Source organism: Pseudoliparis swirei, chromosome 5, assembly GCF_029220125.1.
Source record: "Pseudoliparis swirei isolate HS2019 ecotype Mariana Trench chromosome 5, NWPU_hadal_v1, whole genome shotgun sequence".
In the NCBI taxonomy this organism is placed as follows: Eukaryota; Metazoa; Chordata; class Actinopteri; order Perciformes; family Liparidae; genus Pseudoliparis; species Pseudoliparis swirei.
In genome coordinates, this window is record NC_079392.1 from 12,083,341 (window position 1) to 12,098,580 (window position 15,240).

At 41.7% G+C, this 15,240-nt stretch overlaps 1 protein-coding gene across 1 annotated transcript; it reads left to right on the forward strand.

Moving 5' to 3' along the window:
* The first annotated feature begins 414 nt into the window (after positions 1-414).
* On the forward strand, positions 415-15,184 carry zmat3 (zinc finger, matrin-type 3). The gene is made up of 8 exons (XM_056415076.1): positions 415-535; positions 6,625-6,770; positions 6,872-6,941; positions 7,096-7,325; positions 7,410-7,550; positions 8,475-8,634; positions 9,025-9,123; positions 9,808-15,184. Exons 1-8 carry the CDS (start codon positions 415-417, stop codon positions 10,014-10,016), a joined length of 1,176 nt encoding a protein of 391 aa, XP_056271051.1. The 3' UTR covers positions 10,017-15,184.
* Positions 15,185-15,240: the final 56 nt, after the last annotated feature.

Sequence of the window (15,240 nt, forward strand, 5' to 3'; positions counted from 1 at the left end):
GAAACTCATAAATAGACAAACAAAGGTGATCAGGGGGCACCACAGAGATGTAACCTATTTAGACAATGTGTCATGATTGCCACAAATGCAAATCAGCAGCGGTGCCATCGGAAATAGACTGTACCACAAAAGAAGGGATGGGGGTAGCTGGAAGATCCTCGGCAGGATCTTTGTCTTTATACAACTCAATACATCTTTGTCGACATTAAATCAGAAGGCACACCCGCACTGTGTTTACATGTTGTGCATTTGATAAGTGTTGTCGCTGACTGACGCGTTCTGTATTTCGCTCTCCTCTTTGCAATACCCCTCCGGTGTGATCCGGTGTCTTGCGCGTGTGGTAGAGACGACCATCGTGCCTGGTCGTCCGGTTTTTTTGAGAGAAGAAGTTGGCAAAGGGATGCGCCTGCGATGATGGCGCTGCAGCTGAAGAACGGGGATGCACCGTACTACCAGAGTGCGGATTACTGCAGAAATTACACTTCGCCGCCTGTCAGCTACGGCGACAGCAGCCATTATCTTGCCCGGTTGCCAGGTAAGGAGAGGCTTGCCATACAGAATGTCCCCTCCGACTGTCAGCAATCGTTTGCGCTAATTGTGCAGGGATGGAGAAAATCTAGCCAGAGAAATGTGCAGATGAGGAAGGTGGATGTTGCCACCGGCTGCCCTGGTGATGCTGTCATTATCATAATGTCATGTAGAGGGGTTGCACCAGCCATCATTCTGTTTAGTTTACAGAGCATGAATGCTGCGATGCCAAATCTGAGGTTGTCGAGATACCCGAATGATCTCTTGTGCGGTAAGAGACCTCCCGAGAGACTCCAGGTTTGTGCTGATGTCTGATTGTAATTTGAAACAGTAAATAGCCTCAATGCAATGTTCCCTTTCATCTCTTGGGTATCGCAGTCAATCAAGTGGTTGTCAGAGCATTTGAAGAAATAGAGACTGAATCACTCCTGCTCCCTAACTGCATTGCTTTATCTGCACATATGACGATGATGATGATGACATGTGGTAAATACTCAGTGAAAGTTCCTTCATTGCCCCTGCCCATATGATGATAACACAGGTGTTCCTGATTTTTTTATGGACCTGAGGCCAGCATGTGTTATACTTGCCACACAAATAATCCAGATTTGCAGCATGAGACTGATCAATCCATCTAATATAACTGCCATTAAACTACCGTCATAAATGCATAGACTGCGTAAAGTATCAGATGGAAGTTAGTGGAAGTCATAGTAATTGATTGAAAGTCAAATGTGTCGTGCCAAAACAAATGATTACGGGGACATTTTTGTATGACACATTTAGTAAACTATCAATCATTTACGTCATTGTAGAAATCTGAGGACGTGTTTGCCTTTTTCTGCTTTGTATCATTCCCAATTGAATACCACTGGATTTGGTAACTTTCCTTCTGATAAAATACACAACTTGGCCTCTGGTAATTTGTGATGGGCTTTTCTCAGCATTTATTACGAAATTAGATGTCTAGAGTTGTTTTCTTTAAGAAGGAATACTAATTGATAGAGTAATAGCAGCCTAATGCATAGACTAGGTGACTGGTGCTCAGAGTCTTTGCAGGAGTATACCCCTTACTTCATCTCAATTATTATAAAAGACAATCAAACATGTAGTGCTACTGAGATATAAAAGTGGAAGGTCGGCTTTATTGTAAAGATGAAGGGAGTAAATTGTAGAGTACAGTAAGATGTATGTGGACTTTGCTGCTTTCTGCGGTTGTCTGATGCCCAATGAAGCAGATGGAATAAGTGCAGGAGGCATGTGCTCCTCATTGTTCCATAATTGATGTGACACAAGACAGTTCAGCAAGAGAAAACTCTAGAGAACATGAAGACTTGGCCTATTTAGAGATTCTCAGTGGAGGCCACGATATTAACAGACTCCAGGACAGGAGTTCTTTTGTGGCGTGGTTCTAAAACCAAGAATTGTTTCATCACTCTCAAAAATATCTGACAAGGGATATCTAATGAACAACTTCTGAGGTGGTTTGCTTTTTTCCAACTCTGGCAGATTACTTTGAGACTATAAGAACAATATCGCCCCACAGATATGATGTGTTTTCAACCTACAAGTGTTGCCCTCTGCTTCAGAGCAACATTACAGAAGCCGCATTTTGACTTGCAAAGTTGATCGTGTCCTCAAAAGCAAAATGTATTTTGTCTTTGATCTTGAAGCAAGTTCCACTGCTTTGCACATGCATGTGTGCTTACTTTGTGGGCCTGAATCTGAGTCTGGGCACAACACTGACCTTGGCTGATCAAGCTTAAAACTCTAGAAATGTAACACAGCCATGCTCTGTTTCAGTGCACAGCAAAGGCTCCATGAAATCCTGATGCAAAGTAGTTGTTCACGAGGTAGCATGAGCAGGAGTTTAAGACGTGTGCAGGCAGCGATGGGGGAACATGTCGACAGCAACATCGTCAAGCTTACCTTACAATCTAAGTGACACGCAGGACATGAATGTTAGTCATCTTATGTCAGTCGTCTCTTTTGGAGTCGCACAATGCGTACCTGGGACTGCTTAGCATCAAGCAAAAAGGTTCAGTCGCTCTTTGTGCTCATAATTGCTGCAGCGGTGAGGTTTCTGAAGGCGGCTGTGCAGGCGGTCTCAAACACGGTTGAAGGGTTGTCATGAGATTTCTTCTGATTAGATTATATAAATAAATAAATAAAAATATACACTTTTATTAATCCCCAAGGGGAAATTAGTTCTCTGCATTTAACCCATCCTTAGTAATTGCAACTGGGGTTCAGTGCCTTTTTTTTTAATTTTTTTTTTTTTGATAATGTGCAGTATGTGGAATGTGATTGGTGGATCTTTTTATGGCTGGCTTTAATTGTGGTTGTTGAGCATTGCGGAGGTGTCAAATTCAACAACAGGGCGGTTTCGTTCAATGAATATTGAAAATATGTATAATTATAATGATTGGGCCCTCTTTTAACCTATTAATGGCGATAGAAAAAAAGGCTATTTTTGTTGTATGTGTATTGTAACATTTAAACCATGTTTTTCCTGTTTTGCCTCCATCTTTGTTTCTAAAGGTGTCAAAAGATGTTTCTGCAATGCACTTTGTCTGAGACTTCTTTTGTGAATGAAGTTTGAGGTTCTGTTAGAGATGCTTTCCTTTGACCATCCACTCACAATGGCCAATTCAAACTTATCACAAATAAATCGTGGTTTGCTCATGAAAAGCTCCATAAGATAGTACATGTAAAAGCCTTATTAAGAATATTTTAAAACAACACTCACAATGCCAATGAGTAGTAAAACTGCTATTATATACAGTATATGCAATAGCTGCACAACTTATATTATTAATGTGCAGTCAACTCATCCAATTTCTTAGTTTACAATACTTTAACAAGGTCAGTGCCTTGTCCAGCATACCTTTGTCGTGAAGTCAGGGAGCACGGACGACAGACAGACAGCAGCACTGACTGGACGGACAGACTCAATAGCGAACAGCAATCGGAAACAGAAACACCTCCGGAGGTTATTTTGAGTCTATGAATCACTGCCATTGAGTGTCCAATTGGATGCCAGATAAAACCTTCCAGCACGGTGAGTTTTGACACAGCTGTTGGCCTATTACTGATCTGACAATATGTGTGGCAATACACACACAACCACACACACACAAAATAGAGCATTGGAGCAGCACAAGTGAACACACATATACTTTAACCCTTGTGTTGCCTTAGGGTCATTTTGACCCGAATCAATATTACACCCTCCCCCCGCCTTAGGATTAATTTGACCCCATTCAATGTTTAATGTCGGTGTTCTTTCGGTAGTCAACAAACAAACATAAAGTGCCTCACACTTAAACTTGGAAAACAATATTAATTCTAATAATTTTCTGGAGGTTTTAATTGCTGGCGTCAAATTGAACCCAAAGGGTAAAATATGTTAGTAAATATAAAGGTAACAGGAGGGTGAAACATTGAATCGGGTCAAAATGACCCATAGGCGGGGGGAGGGTGTAATATTGATTCGGGTCAAAATGAGCCTAAGGCAACACAAGGGTTAAATCATCAGCACATTACTTCATTTAATATGACGCTCTCTCTCCTCTCTTGTTCTCTTCATTCATACTCTCATGCTTACCATGTACACACACACACACACACACACACAAACACTAACGCCACATCAGCGTATTCGTCACACTTCAGGCTGAGATCTCTTCTTCGTCTGTTCAGAGAAGTTTGAGGATTTCTATTGCCACGGTCTGTGTGTGTGTGTGTGTATGTGTGTGTGTGTGTGTGTGTGTGTGAGTGTCTGAGTGTGTGTGTGCACAGGCATGTTGTATGTGACGTCCCGTATGCATGACTGCAGGCGCTGCAGGCTCAGCCTAATCTTTCTGATGCCCACTGGAGTGTGAAGCTTCTCTGTTCGAGAATGTGTTTCCATTCGCCCATCTCTTTACGTCTCTCCGGCCTCTGGGCTCAGAGGGAAAAAATAATTCTTTTTTTAATGTCACTGTACATCGGTTCTTGAATTTTCCTCAAGTTCCATCTCAATGTCCTTTTGATGATTAGTCAATAGACGATATCTACATAGCAGTCTAATCCAATGCAAGGCAAATATTTATCGTTGCCAGGAAGTGATATTTGATTTGTGTTGTATTTTTGTTACTTTATTAGTCCGTAGGATATCTTTAAAACATATTTAAAGATTTCAATGAAATTTAGTGGAAAGATAAGCAAAGTGAGCCCAGTGTCTGTGTGATGCCAATATAAAGGACTTTCTTGTTTTACAATTTATAAGCTCATTTACTCAAAATTGCACCTTTGCTTCAAAACAAATCACACTAATTTCATCCAATTGTACTCACTAATATAGATTGTTTGACTAATTTTATTTTGGCAGAATTCATCCATGTAGTCCAAAGCCCAAATATTCTCCAGTTTGTATTTTGGTGCACACCAGATCAAGAGTCTTCAGCCATGCTAACAGCTCTATGAGCTAAATACTAACAGCCACATGCTAATATGCTGATGTTTAACAGGTATATCATTTACCATATCATCTGCAAACATTTGATAATTAGCACTATACACAAAGAACAGATGAGACAGATGAGAACGTCTTTAGTTTTGCAGGTATTTGGCCATAAACGGTTAGCGATGAAAGGTCGGCGCTGAACCGAAATGAGTAAAATTCATCATGAGGGGAACTTGAATGTCTGAACCAAAATTCAATGTAATTCATCCAATATTTGGTTCAACATTTTACTCCAAAGCACAAATGTCAACCTACTCATGGTGCCAAAGGAAAAGCCAGGCAATCACCACAGATAGTCAAATACGTTATCCGGTATAAGTACATATGTGCCCAATTCTGGAGCAGATATTGAGATATTTAACTCGATAAATTATCATTTTGATGTGATGGGGGCACGAGATGAGTCATTACGATTATTCCTCTACAGACCTTTAATACCAAATCTCTTGTCAATCCATCCAATAATTCCTGCGATATTTCAATCTGGACCAAAGTCTCTCTCAGTGGATGTCTGCACACCACCTGAAAATCAACCCTGACAAGACCGAGCTACTATTCCTTCCAGGGAAAGGCTCCCCCACCCATGACCTGACTACCACCTTCAACAGCTCTGTGTTGGCTCCTACCCTGACTGCCAGGAACCTCGGGGTGACACTAGAAAGTCAACTCTCCCTGACGGCCAACATCACTGCGACAGCGCGTTCCTGTAGGTACATGCTGCACAACATCAGGAGAATACGTCCTCTTCTTACTCAGAAGGCGGCACAGGTTCTGGTCCAGACTCTGGTCATTTCACGCCTAGACTACTGCAACTCCCTCCTGGCTGGTCTACCTGCTAAGGCCATCCGACCTCTGCAGCTCATCCAGAATGCAGCAGCTCGACTGGTCTTCAGCCTCCCGAAATTCACCCAAACCACTCCGCTCCTCCGCTGCCCGCATCTGCTTCAAAACATTGGTTCTGGCGTACCGTGCTCTGAACGGATCAGGCACCGTCTACATCCGGGATATGGTCACACCGTACACCCCGGCACGTTCGCTCCACTCGGCATCAACCAATCGACTTGTGACTCCTGCACTTCGAGCCAATCACTCGAAATCCAGACTGTTTGCTGTCCTGGCTCCTCAGTGGTGGAACGAGCTCCCCACTGACATCAGGACAGCAGAAAGTCTTTACATCTTCCGCCGGAAACTAAAAACACATCTTTTCCGACTATATCTGGAGTAAAACACAGATTAGCACTTCAGTGGCACTTAAATAGCACTTACTTATGGTACTTTTGTAGTTCGACTATGTTGAGGAAATGTTACTTTCTGTATTCTTGTTGTTCTTAGTTTGTACTCTAGGTTGAAATGCACTTATTGTAAGTCGCTTTGGATAAAAGCGTCTGCTAAATGACATGTAATGTAACGTAATGTAAAGTAGTAGACAAGCCATTCAAACCTGGACAGGCTGAATGCTTTTAAAAAAAAAGTGGAATGTCCATACAACAATGCCTTACTCATCAAGGTTACTGAATTTATTTGTATGAATTCTCTTTGATCTGCCCCTTTCTTTAAACTTAATGTGTAAATGCCTGTGTTGTCCACAGGCCCAGGGACCATGTTGAAGCCTCCTCTGAGTCTGTTCAGCCATCCCCAGCAGCCTTTCCATCACATGGACTCTTTGCACCAGCTGGGACCTCCACCAATGGTGCCTAGACAACCTCTCGGACCACCACCCCTTGCCCCTGCTCAGGCAATTGGACCCCCGACAATGGTTCCTACCCAGACTCTATGTCCCCCGCTTATGCCTGCTACTCACACGTTAAGACATCCTCCCATTACTCTATCACACAGCTTAGGACCTCCTCCGATGGTTCAGCCACTGGGTCCTCCACCAATGGCACACACTCTGGGTCCCCCACCTGTAGATCACACACAAGTAATAGTGCCTCCCACCATGGACCTCATACAACCGTTGCGGCCTCCACCTCTAAACCCTTTACAATCACTGGTGCCCCCACCAGGAGTCTGCCGATTCCCCCTCCCTCCCAGCCCCATGTCCTCCCCTCATGCTGCAGGTCCAGACCATTCCCATCTGCCCCCAATGCCCCCAATGTCCTGCCTAATCCCCGGTCCTCTCCCGGGACAGGCAGCCCCGGCCAGCGAGCAGCCACAGGATGAGGGCTCTCTGCTGGGGACGGATGAGCAGGAAGACTCTCCAGGGTTGGGGGAACTGTGTAAACCACTGTACTGTAAACTCTGCAATGTTACCCTCAACTCTGCTCAGCAGGCACAAGCTCACTACCAGGTCAGTTGAAATAAAAATGTACAAAACATGTCAAATATTAAAATACATACATAAAAACAAAATGCTCCTGATTTGTCTGTCTAGGGGAAGAACCACAGTAAAAAGCTAAGAAATTTCTACGCTGGCAGTCAACAGCCTCCGGCGATCAGGATCCCAGAAGTCCTCCAGGCGAACGGCCAGACATCCGTCTGCTCAGGATCAAACGACAGTGACGCAGGCAGGCAGGTCAGATACAACAACGCAGCACCAATCGACCGAAATGTTACAGTTTTAGATGAGGAAGTGGGTGTACTGCTGCTGAAGGGACTAGTCTATAGGTAGTTTACCTTTGAGGAGGCGGAAATATATTGCAGTCACTCTGCTCCACTCAGTGAAATCTCACATCATCCACTCAACACTGAACAATTTACGAGTGAAATACAATCATTATGTAATACATTTCTGTTGCAATGTTACATTTTCTTAGACTAAAATATAGCTGTAATCAATAGCTTTGTGGTTCAATTGACAATGTGAAAATAATATGACAATTTGAAAGGGATCCTTTATAGGGATGGACCTACAAAGATTCATTATCTGAATCTGCAGTTCCCCTTGTTTATTTTTTTAGTTTCAGCTTGTAGTTTAGCTGTCTGACCCACAACTTTACTGTTTTGCTTGACTCAGAGTGTATTCTTTGTCGCTAGCAGGTAGCAGTGCTCATCACCAAACACCAGGCAATGTTAGAGTCTAGCTGGTGAACGTAGTGGTGTATTTAGCACCTAAAGAGCCATATATTTCTCTCAGGTGTTGGTTCAGGCAGCCAGAAACACAACTCTAAATGTATGATAATGTCACTCCGTCACTATTGAATGTGTATATTGCTGTTTGGTAAAAAACGTTCTTACCTACTAAGCGCAAATAAAAAACATCTAGATCATGTTTTCATCTTCTTATCTTATCATATCCTCTATGATTATTGGCATAGATGGGATTTCTATCATGATTTAACAACTTTCATTTTGTTATAGTTGACAGTTTTAAGAAGCTGTACAATAAATTCTTCTCTAACTCCCACCGGACCCAGAAATGTATTCCTTCTCTTCCTCACTGTTTACTCCCTACCTCCTCTCTACATATACACTGCACTGCTTTGTACTGTGTTTGCAGGTGCAGTATAAGGGGGCAACCAGGGTCATCTTAGCCACAGAGAATGACTATTGTAAGCTGTGTGACGCCTCGTTCAGTTCACTGGCAGTTGCACAGGCCCACTACCAGGGCAAGAACCACGCCAAGAAACTACGGCTCGCTGAGGCCCAACAGAATTCCAGTAACATGTAAGTTTAAGTAAATAAACCTTTTGGAGCATCCAGAGGTCTCGTCCTTATTGCTGTGTTGTTGTTTTTCTTGCAAATCCCCTGGAAGCAATAACTGAATTAAAGGCAGCTCAGAAAGATATATTTAATTAAATAATATGGTTATATTTTTGCGTTATTCCTGTTTATTCATGTTCATCTGAATGATCCCAAAATGTATTAAGTATGTGTCTATCCAGGTTAAGTTACCCAGTTACCCCAAACTTAAACACACATCTGGTTTGGGCTTTCTTCATTTCCAAACCTGGCAGGCTAAAAACTTGTAAATACAAACAGACTGTCTTACTCCCCTCTTGATCTAAATTGAAGTGATCTGGACTCCGGCTCTGCCTGTTTCAGGGAAGGCACCATTGAGGCAGCCCAGAGAAGAAACAGGAAAGATGGCAGTGAATACAGACTGGTGAAAAACCGCCACAGCCCACAGCTACCTGCTTCCATGCCAGGTAAAATATTAACAATGAATTAAAAAAAGGCTTAAAAACAGACACTCACTGACATAGAGATGAAAGCTTCTGTTTTATTTTTAACAGCGATGTTAAACTCATGAAATACAAAAGAAGCTACAATATGATCTGTATGTGTCAGAACAACACATTAAATCAACAGTGGCTACATCTGTGTCATCAAAACAATGAACAACAATGAACAACCCCATCCAATAATCAACCTAGTTGTAATCCCATTTGACTTGTGTATCTTTAACACACACATCAGTAATATATCAGATTATAATTAAGTGTGAGATGCTGGTTTATTCTCAAACATCTAATTCGTACTAACGACTGGTGATGCAATGGATTTTAATAATTAATTAATTGTTTAATTCATAAAGTCCCTTTAAAAGTCAAAGCCCATTTGAACAATTTCAGTCCGGCCCACAGTGACAGTGAGCTGACTGACTGGCTGAAAGGGTTTGTTTGATTGTAAACTTAATATGTTTGGGTTTGGGACTGCTAAGTCATCTACATATACATTTTCTTTTACATTTTATTGAGCTGCCTACATCATTAATAGATTAATGAATGGCCCTTTGCCAACCATTAGTCCAACGTTAACATATCCCGCCAGCTGTCATGATGAATGTTTCACTCCAGCTGACTTCTTGTCTCCTGCTTGTCTCGCTCCAGGGCCGTACTACAACCCCAGACCGAGGCAGCGCATCCCCAGGGACTTGGCCATGTGTGTGACTCCCAGCGGACAGTTCTACTGCTCCATGTGCAACTGCGGAGCCGAGCAGGAGGCCGACTTCAGGCAGCATCTGGAGAGCAAGCAGCACAAAGCAAAAGTGTCAGAGTTGCGATACCGCCACGAGATGGAGAACCTCGGCTACAGCTAAGAGAAACAAGAGGGGAGAAAAAACAGAGATCAATGGGACAGAATAGGTGGAGAGACAAATGCCAAAGTGCAGGAAATTAAAATACGAGCCTGTGGTTAAAGGGCATATTTAGTGAAGGGATTAGCCAAAATGCCCTCACAAGATCGTGTCGCAATTCATTTGATATATGCTTGAATACGCTTTAAATCGTAATATTTTACTTAATGCTCTAACATATGAAGCTGTAATTAGATTTGATGGATCTATTTAATCTTGCTATTGCTCTTGGAATCCAGTCTGAATATTGAAACAGGCTGCAACGTGAACAGGATGTTTTTGAGAAGTCAGGACTTTTTGACGTTCAAGCCCCAACATTTCTTTGAGTTTTTTTAGGCACTGGTTCAGATTACCCTTTTGACCCACTACCTGGGTTGCGTTCTGATTAAGGATACAGGTAAATGCAAATTAATTGCATGTAAATCTTGAGCCTGTTCGGGCGACAGGCAGAGGACTAGTGGTGCACAGAGAGTGGGACATGCAGAAGGTTCAAGCATTAAGAGAGAATGCAAAATGAGGAAAATAGAGAGGAGCTGGTCGGTTGAAGTAGAAGGAAGAATAGAGGCAAACACTTGAGGTGGGAACAAGTCTCATCTTTGGGAAAACAATCATCACCACTGAGAACACAGTGTGAGACTTAATCCAATTCCTGAGTGGAAATGAGCCCTCCAGGTATTTTTGTACAGGCCCTACAGGAGAGACTTCAGGGCCACTTACTGTAGTGGCCACTGAGCCACACATTATACATCTTTCTAACCTAACACAGGTAATAAAATCCAAAGCACTTTTCGTTAATTTAAAAAAAGACAAAGCACAATGAACAGCATCATCTGGTAGAAACAGTGTTCCATGAATCTGTTTGGTGTGTATCAGGCGGAAGGCTACACCCCGGTTAGCTTTGTATGTGCCTTTAGTGAGAACTAGGCTAAGGAGTCAATTTTGGCTTGCCATTTTGACATAATAGTGGAAAATATTCTACTGTATTGATTGCTTTTCTTTTTAGATTGTGTGTCAACTCTTTTCTTGTAATGAATCCACATACATAATGTGTAAATATTCTCAACTGTCATGATATGTGTAAATATAGGATAATATACATGAATACTATTGATTATTTGGTTAACGTTAGCCTAGCATATATTGTAAATACTCAATCTATTTAATAATGATCAGGAATCTTGTACAAACTGTGCACTGAGTGTCTGAATGTTTTCACATCAGCACTGTATGTTTGTGTGTGTATTTTACTGTCGGCCTTCTATACCACATTGGGCGATGCCCTCGTTCACTGGAAAAGTAACTCTGATATCATCCGTTTCGTTAAGAGCTGCTCGTCTCATCATTTGACTGTGCTGGTAGACCACATGCGAGAGGCTGTCTCTGAGGCTTCTCCTGAAGCCTTAATCTGTGTCTTCACAACACACCCAAACTGGCACTGTGATGGGAGGGAACTTGCAAACACAATGGGAACTCAAAGTGACGCGTGCAGCCAAAAGCATTTAACTCTAAACTTCTAATTAGTTTGAACATTGCTAATGAACGTGTGCTGAGCTCGTAGATGTTTCTGGTTGTAAGACACATCATTTAATTAACCAGGTTTCACTGCCGTGTTAAGCGGCTGCAGAAGAGTGGTGTGGATCTTGTCTGGGTTTGTAGACAGATCTTTTATTTTTTTATGTTGTTTCGTTTTTGGTTTGTTTTTCACCCTGTATGACCGAGGTCTAGCTGTTTGTTAAGCCCATCCTGAAAAGATCAGTTATGTACTCAGAATCAAATTAGATTTTCTGTTTCTGTTTATTTGATTATCTGTTCCAGTTCAGTGCAACTGAGCTGAATACCGTGCAGTCACAAGGCATCTGAACTTATCCTGTCATACTTGACTCAATGACTAAAGAACAAGGTAGCTCTAAAGAACAGTATTTATAGATTTGAGTGACTTTAATCCTTAAAATAGAAAATACATTATTTTATTCATGCCTCAAAAGTTAATTTATGTAGCAGTTGAAAGGATCTTTCCACTAGATTTTCAAATATTGTTATTAGACAACTAGAGTCATAGCCAGAAGAGGAAAAAAGCTTCCTGTTTCACTTTAAATTTGGTTTTCTAACTTTTAATCAGTCAAAGGTCAGTTTGGGTCACGTAATCAGAAGCGATATAACGTAGAGAAAAAAGCAGCTGTGGTAAGAGGCAGCTGTTTACATCTTTTATTTGTCTGGAGAGCACAACCACGCACCTGATCCCACACATGAGGACACTCAGGAGAAAAGCACTGTGAGGACAAAGTACTGTGGTATTTAGGGATTTTAAGTTAACACATGCGAGAGGGTGAGAGACAAATGGAAAATAGAAAACCAAATGCCAGGCTGTTCTTTTTAGCCCAACGTGCAGTTTGGTTTAACAAAAAAGGAAATAAAGAGCTGATCAAATCAGAGTTATAATGAAAGCTGTGGGTGAGACACAGCAGTCGAGGAGTTTTTCACATTAGACTGAGTTAGTCAGTCAGCAGCAATCCTCCTCCTCCTCCTCCTCTGAGAAATAACACTCTTCGTCTTACATGAAAGAATGGGAGCATTACCTTTTTTCATGTTGACAGGCTCACGCTCCAATAAAGCTACTGAACACCTTGTATGGAATAATAAGCTACAAAGAAAGGGAGGAAATTAAATTGTAGGACACTATTATACTACGAACAGCCATCACCTAACAAACCTTTAAGACAGTAGCCTGGAAACCTTTTTGTACCTATCCTGTCATATTTAGACTGGCTCTGAACCCCTTAAAGTATCTTATCGAGTCGTTAAACTCCTCCTTTTATACAGGACTATTTTTGGATTGGTATTGCTGCAATTAAACACAATTCTGCATTTAATGATCTTCATTGGTTGGACAAATGTTTTAAGCAGTCGAAATCCAACGAAATCAAGAAAGCACTGGAATATAAAGGCATCCACATATGGCCATTAACTGTTAATAGGTTTAATACTTTGTCAATCTGCACATTTATTTGCTCTATGTTCACTGGAATTGATACGATTGCATTAATGCTTCTGGAAAGTCTGTTTTGTTGTTCTTTGGTCTGGTAATGTACTGAAATAGTTAAAATACCAGGGTTACTGTTTCTGTTTGCTTGGTTCTAACTGCGTTTACTTGTTAGATAACCGTAACAGCTGGTAACTATATCTCACTGACAATGATTGGTTTCATTGCCATTAATCAATGCTGGTATCTGAATGCTAATGGTTTAAGCAACAAGTTGAATCTCAGTGCTTCGTTAAAAATGACAGACAAGTGTTACATGTTGCATCGTATAAGTTGTATCTGGTTTATTTTGTGCATGAAAAGTCATACTTAATAACTAAGATGTTTCTACTATGGAGAGAATAATATGATAGTGAGGTTGCCGTTCAAGAATGTTATTTTTTTCTGAAGTTTCCACGTTTGGAGATGTCTGTAGGCTGTGCTGATTCTACTAAAGGGCATTGATCAAATCAGGATTTAGCACTGAACATAAAAGAAACCTATAAAGAAAAGTGTGCTACCGGATATTGTTTAGTTCAGGTGAAGAGTTTGCTGCCATTGTCATTATTTGCCTCTCAATAATTTGTATCTTAATGTTTACAAGGGGAGAAATTGGAGCTGTTTATGGCTGTGTATCATATTTATCCATGTGTTGCACTTTTTGACTTATCAGACCAGGACAGATGGGCAACACTGATTTTCTTGCCGGGAATTAAAGATTGATTAAGCTTAAAGTAAAGCCACGAGGTGATTAGCTTAGCTTAGCATAAGGGCTGGAAACAGGGGGAAACAGGGAGAAACAGCAAAAAACATTTGTCAACTAACACGTCAAAGCCAAGCGGCAACTTCCGTTCATGGGTTGCAAAAAGTGAAGATGGCGACGCGGAAATTGCCGAACTCGGGTGTCCATAACGCCGTTCTACAAACCAACAGGTGACGTCACTTCTTATATACAGTCTATGGTTAAAAGCTTACTAATGATCACGTATCTCATGCGTTCGTGTTGCATCTTGCTCGTGTACTTTGGTGTCAGGTGGAGTTATGTAGTGCAGCTATTTGGCAACCTCGCAGTGAAACAACCTGCTCAAGTATTTGGCCAAGATGGACATTCTGTACATTAAGTTGTCAGAAAAGAGGTCCCAACTTTGTGAAGAAGAAAGGCTGTGTGATACGACCTAAAGCTACTGAAATAACTAATCGATTTCTTTTACTGAAGTGAGAGCAAGGTGAGCTGTTTTCCCCATGCTTCCAGTCTTTTTGCTAAGCTAAGCTCATGACCTCCATACTTCGCGGACAGACATCTAACTTGGCCAGAAAGGGAAGAGGATATCGCTCGTTCCTGCATCTCTAAAAAGTGCTTGTCCACGTCAGCTGTATTGATTTCTAATGTCGTCACTCAACCAGAAGATAGGTGAGGCTTGTCTCACATGAAAGCCCATGTATCCTGGTCTACAGACTGAGTCAGTCTTTTACACTGACAGAATTCAGGACCCCTCACCTCCATCTTCTGTTGGGCCCCAAAACACCCTAACAGCACCCCCTGCAGAGCAGTATATACTGGTGGACCCTCTGTGAAGACCTCAGCACACTGTCAGTGCCTCTAATCAACGATGCCAATATACCACTGACTGACTGACTGGATGGATGCCTAAACGACTGAGATACTGATGTACTTAGGCAGTGTGTGTTTTCTGACATGAATAAATGTGCAGATATTAATAACCAAGCTGAGTAGATGATTATTTCAGTGAATGTGTGTCTCATGTGTTCCCTTCCACGACTCGGCTCATAGCGCTCTGGGGGAAATAACCACTCTGTGAGCTGATGCTGTTATTGGCTCTCTAGGAGGAGACTCTCTCAATAGCCTAGTTTCCACTGCAGCTTTACTCATTATATTACTTCCGCCACAAAGGCTGTTATTGTGCCCCTGGTAGTTTGTTTGTTTGTTTGCCTGTCAGCAGGATATCTCACAACTTGTAATGAACAGATTGCCTGAAATGTGGTTTACTGGCCTCAGGTTTAAGTTTGGATTTCTGCCTTTGGATGGTTGAAAATCAGTGATAAAAACCAGTGCTTGAATTGGCCAATAATCACCAGGAGGAGTACTGGCACATTGATGTCCGTCCAACTTCTGTATTACTCCAATAAATAATGAAAGTATGATGGTAT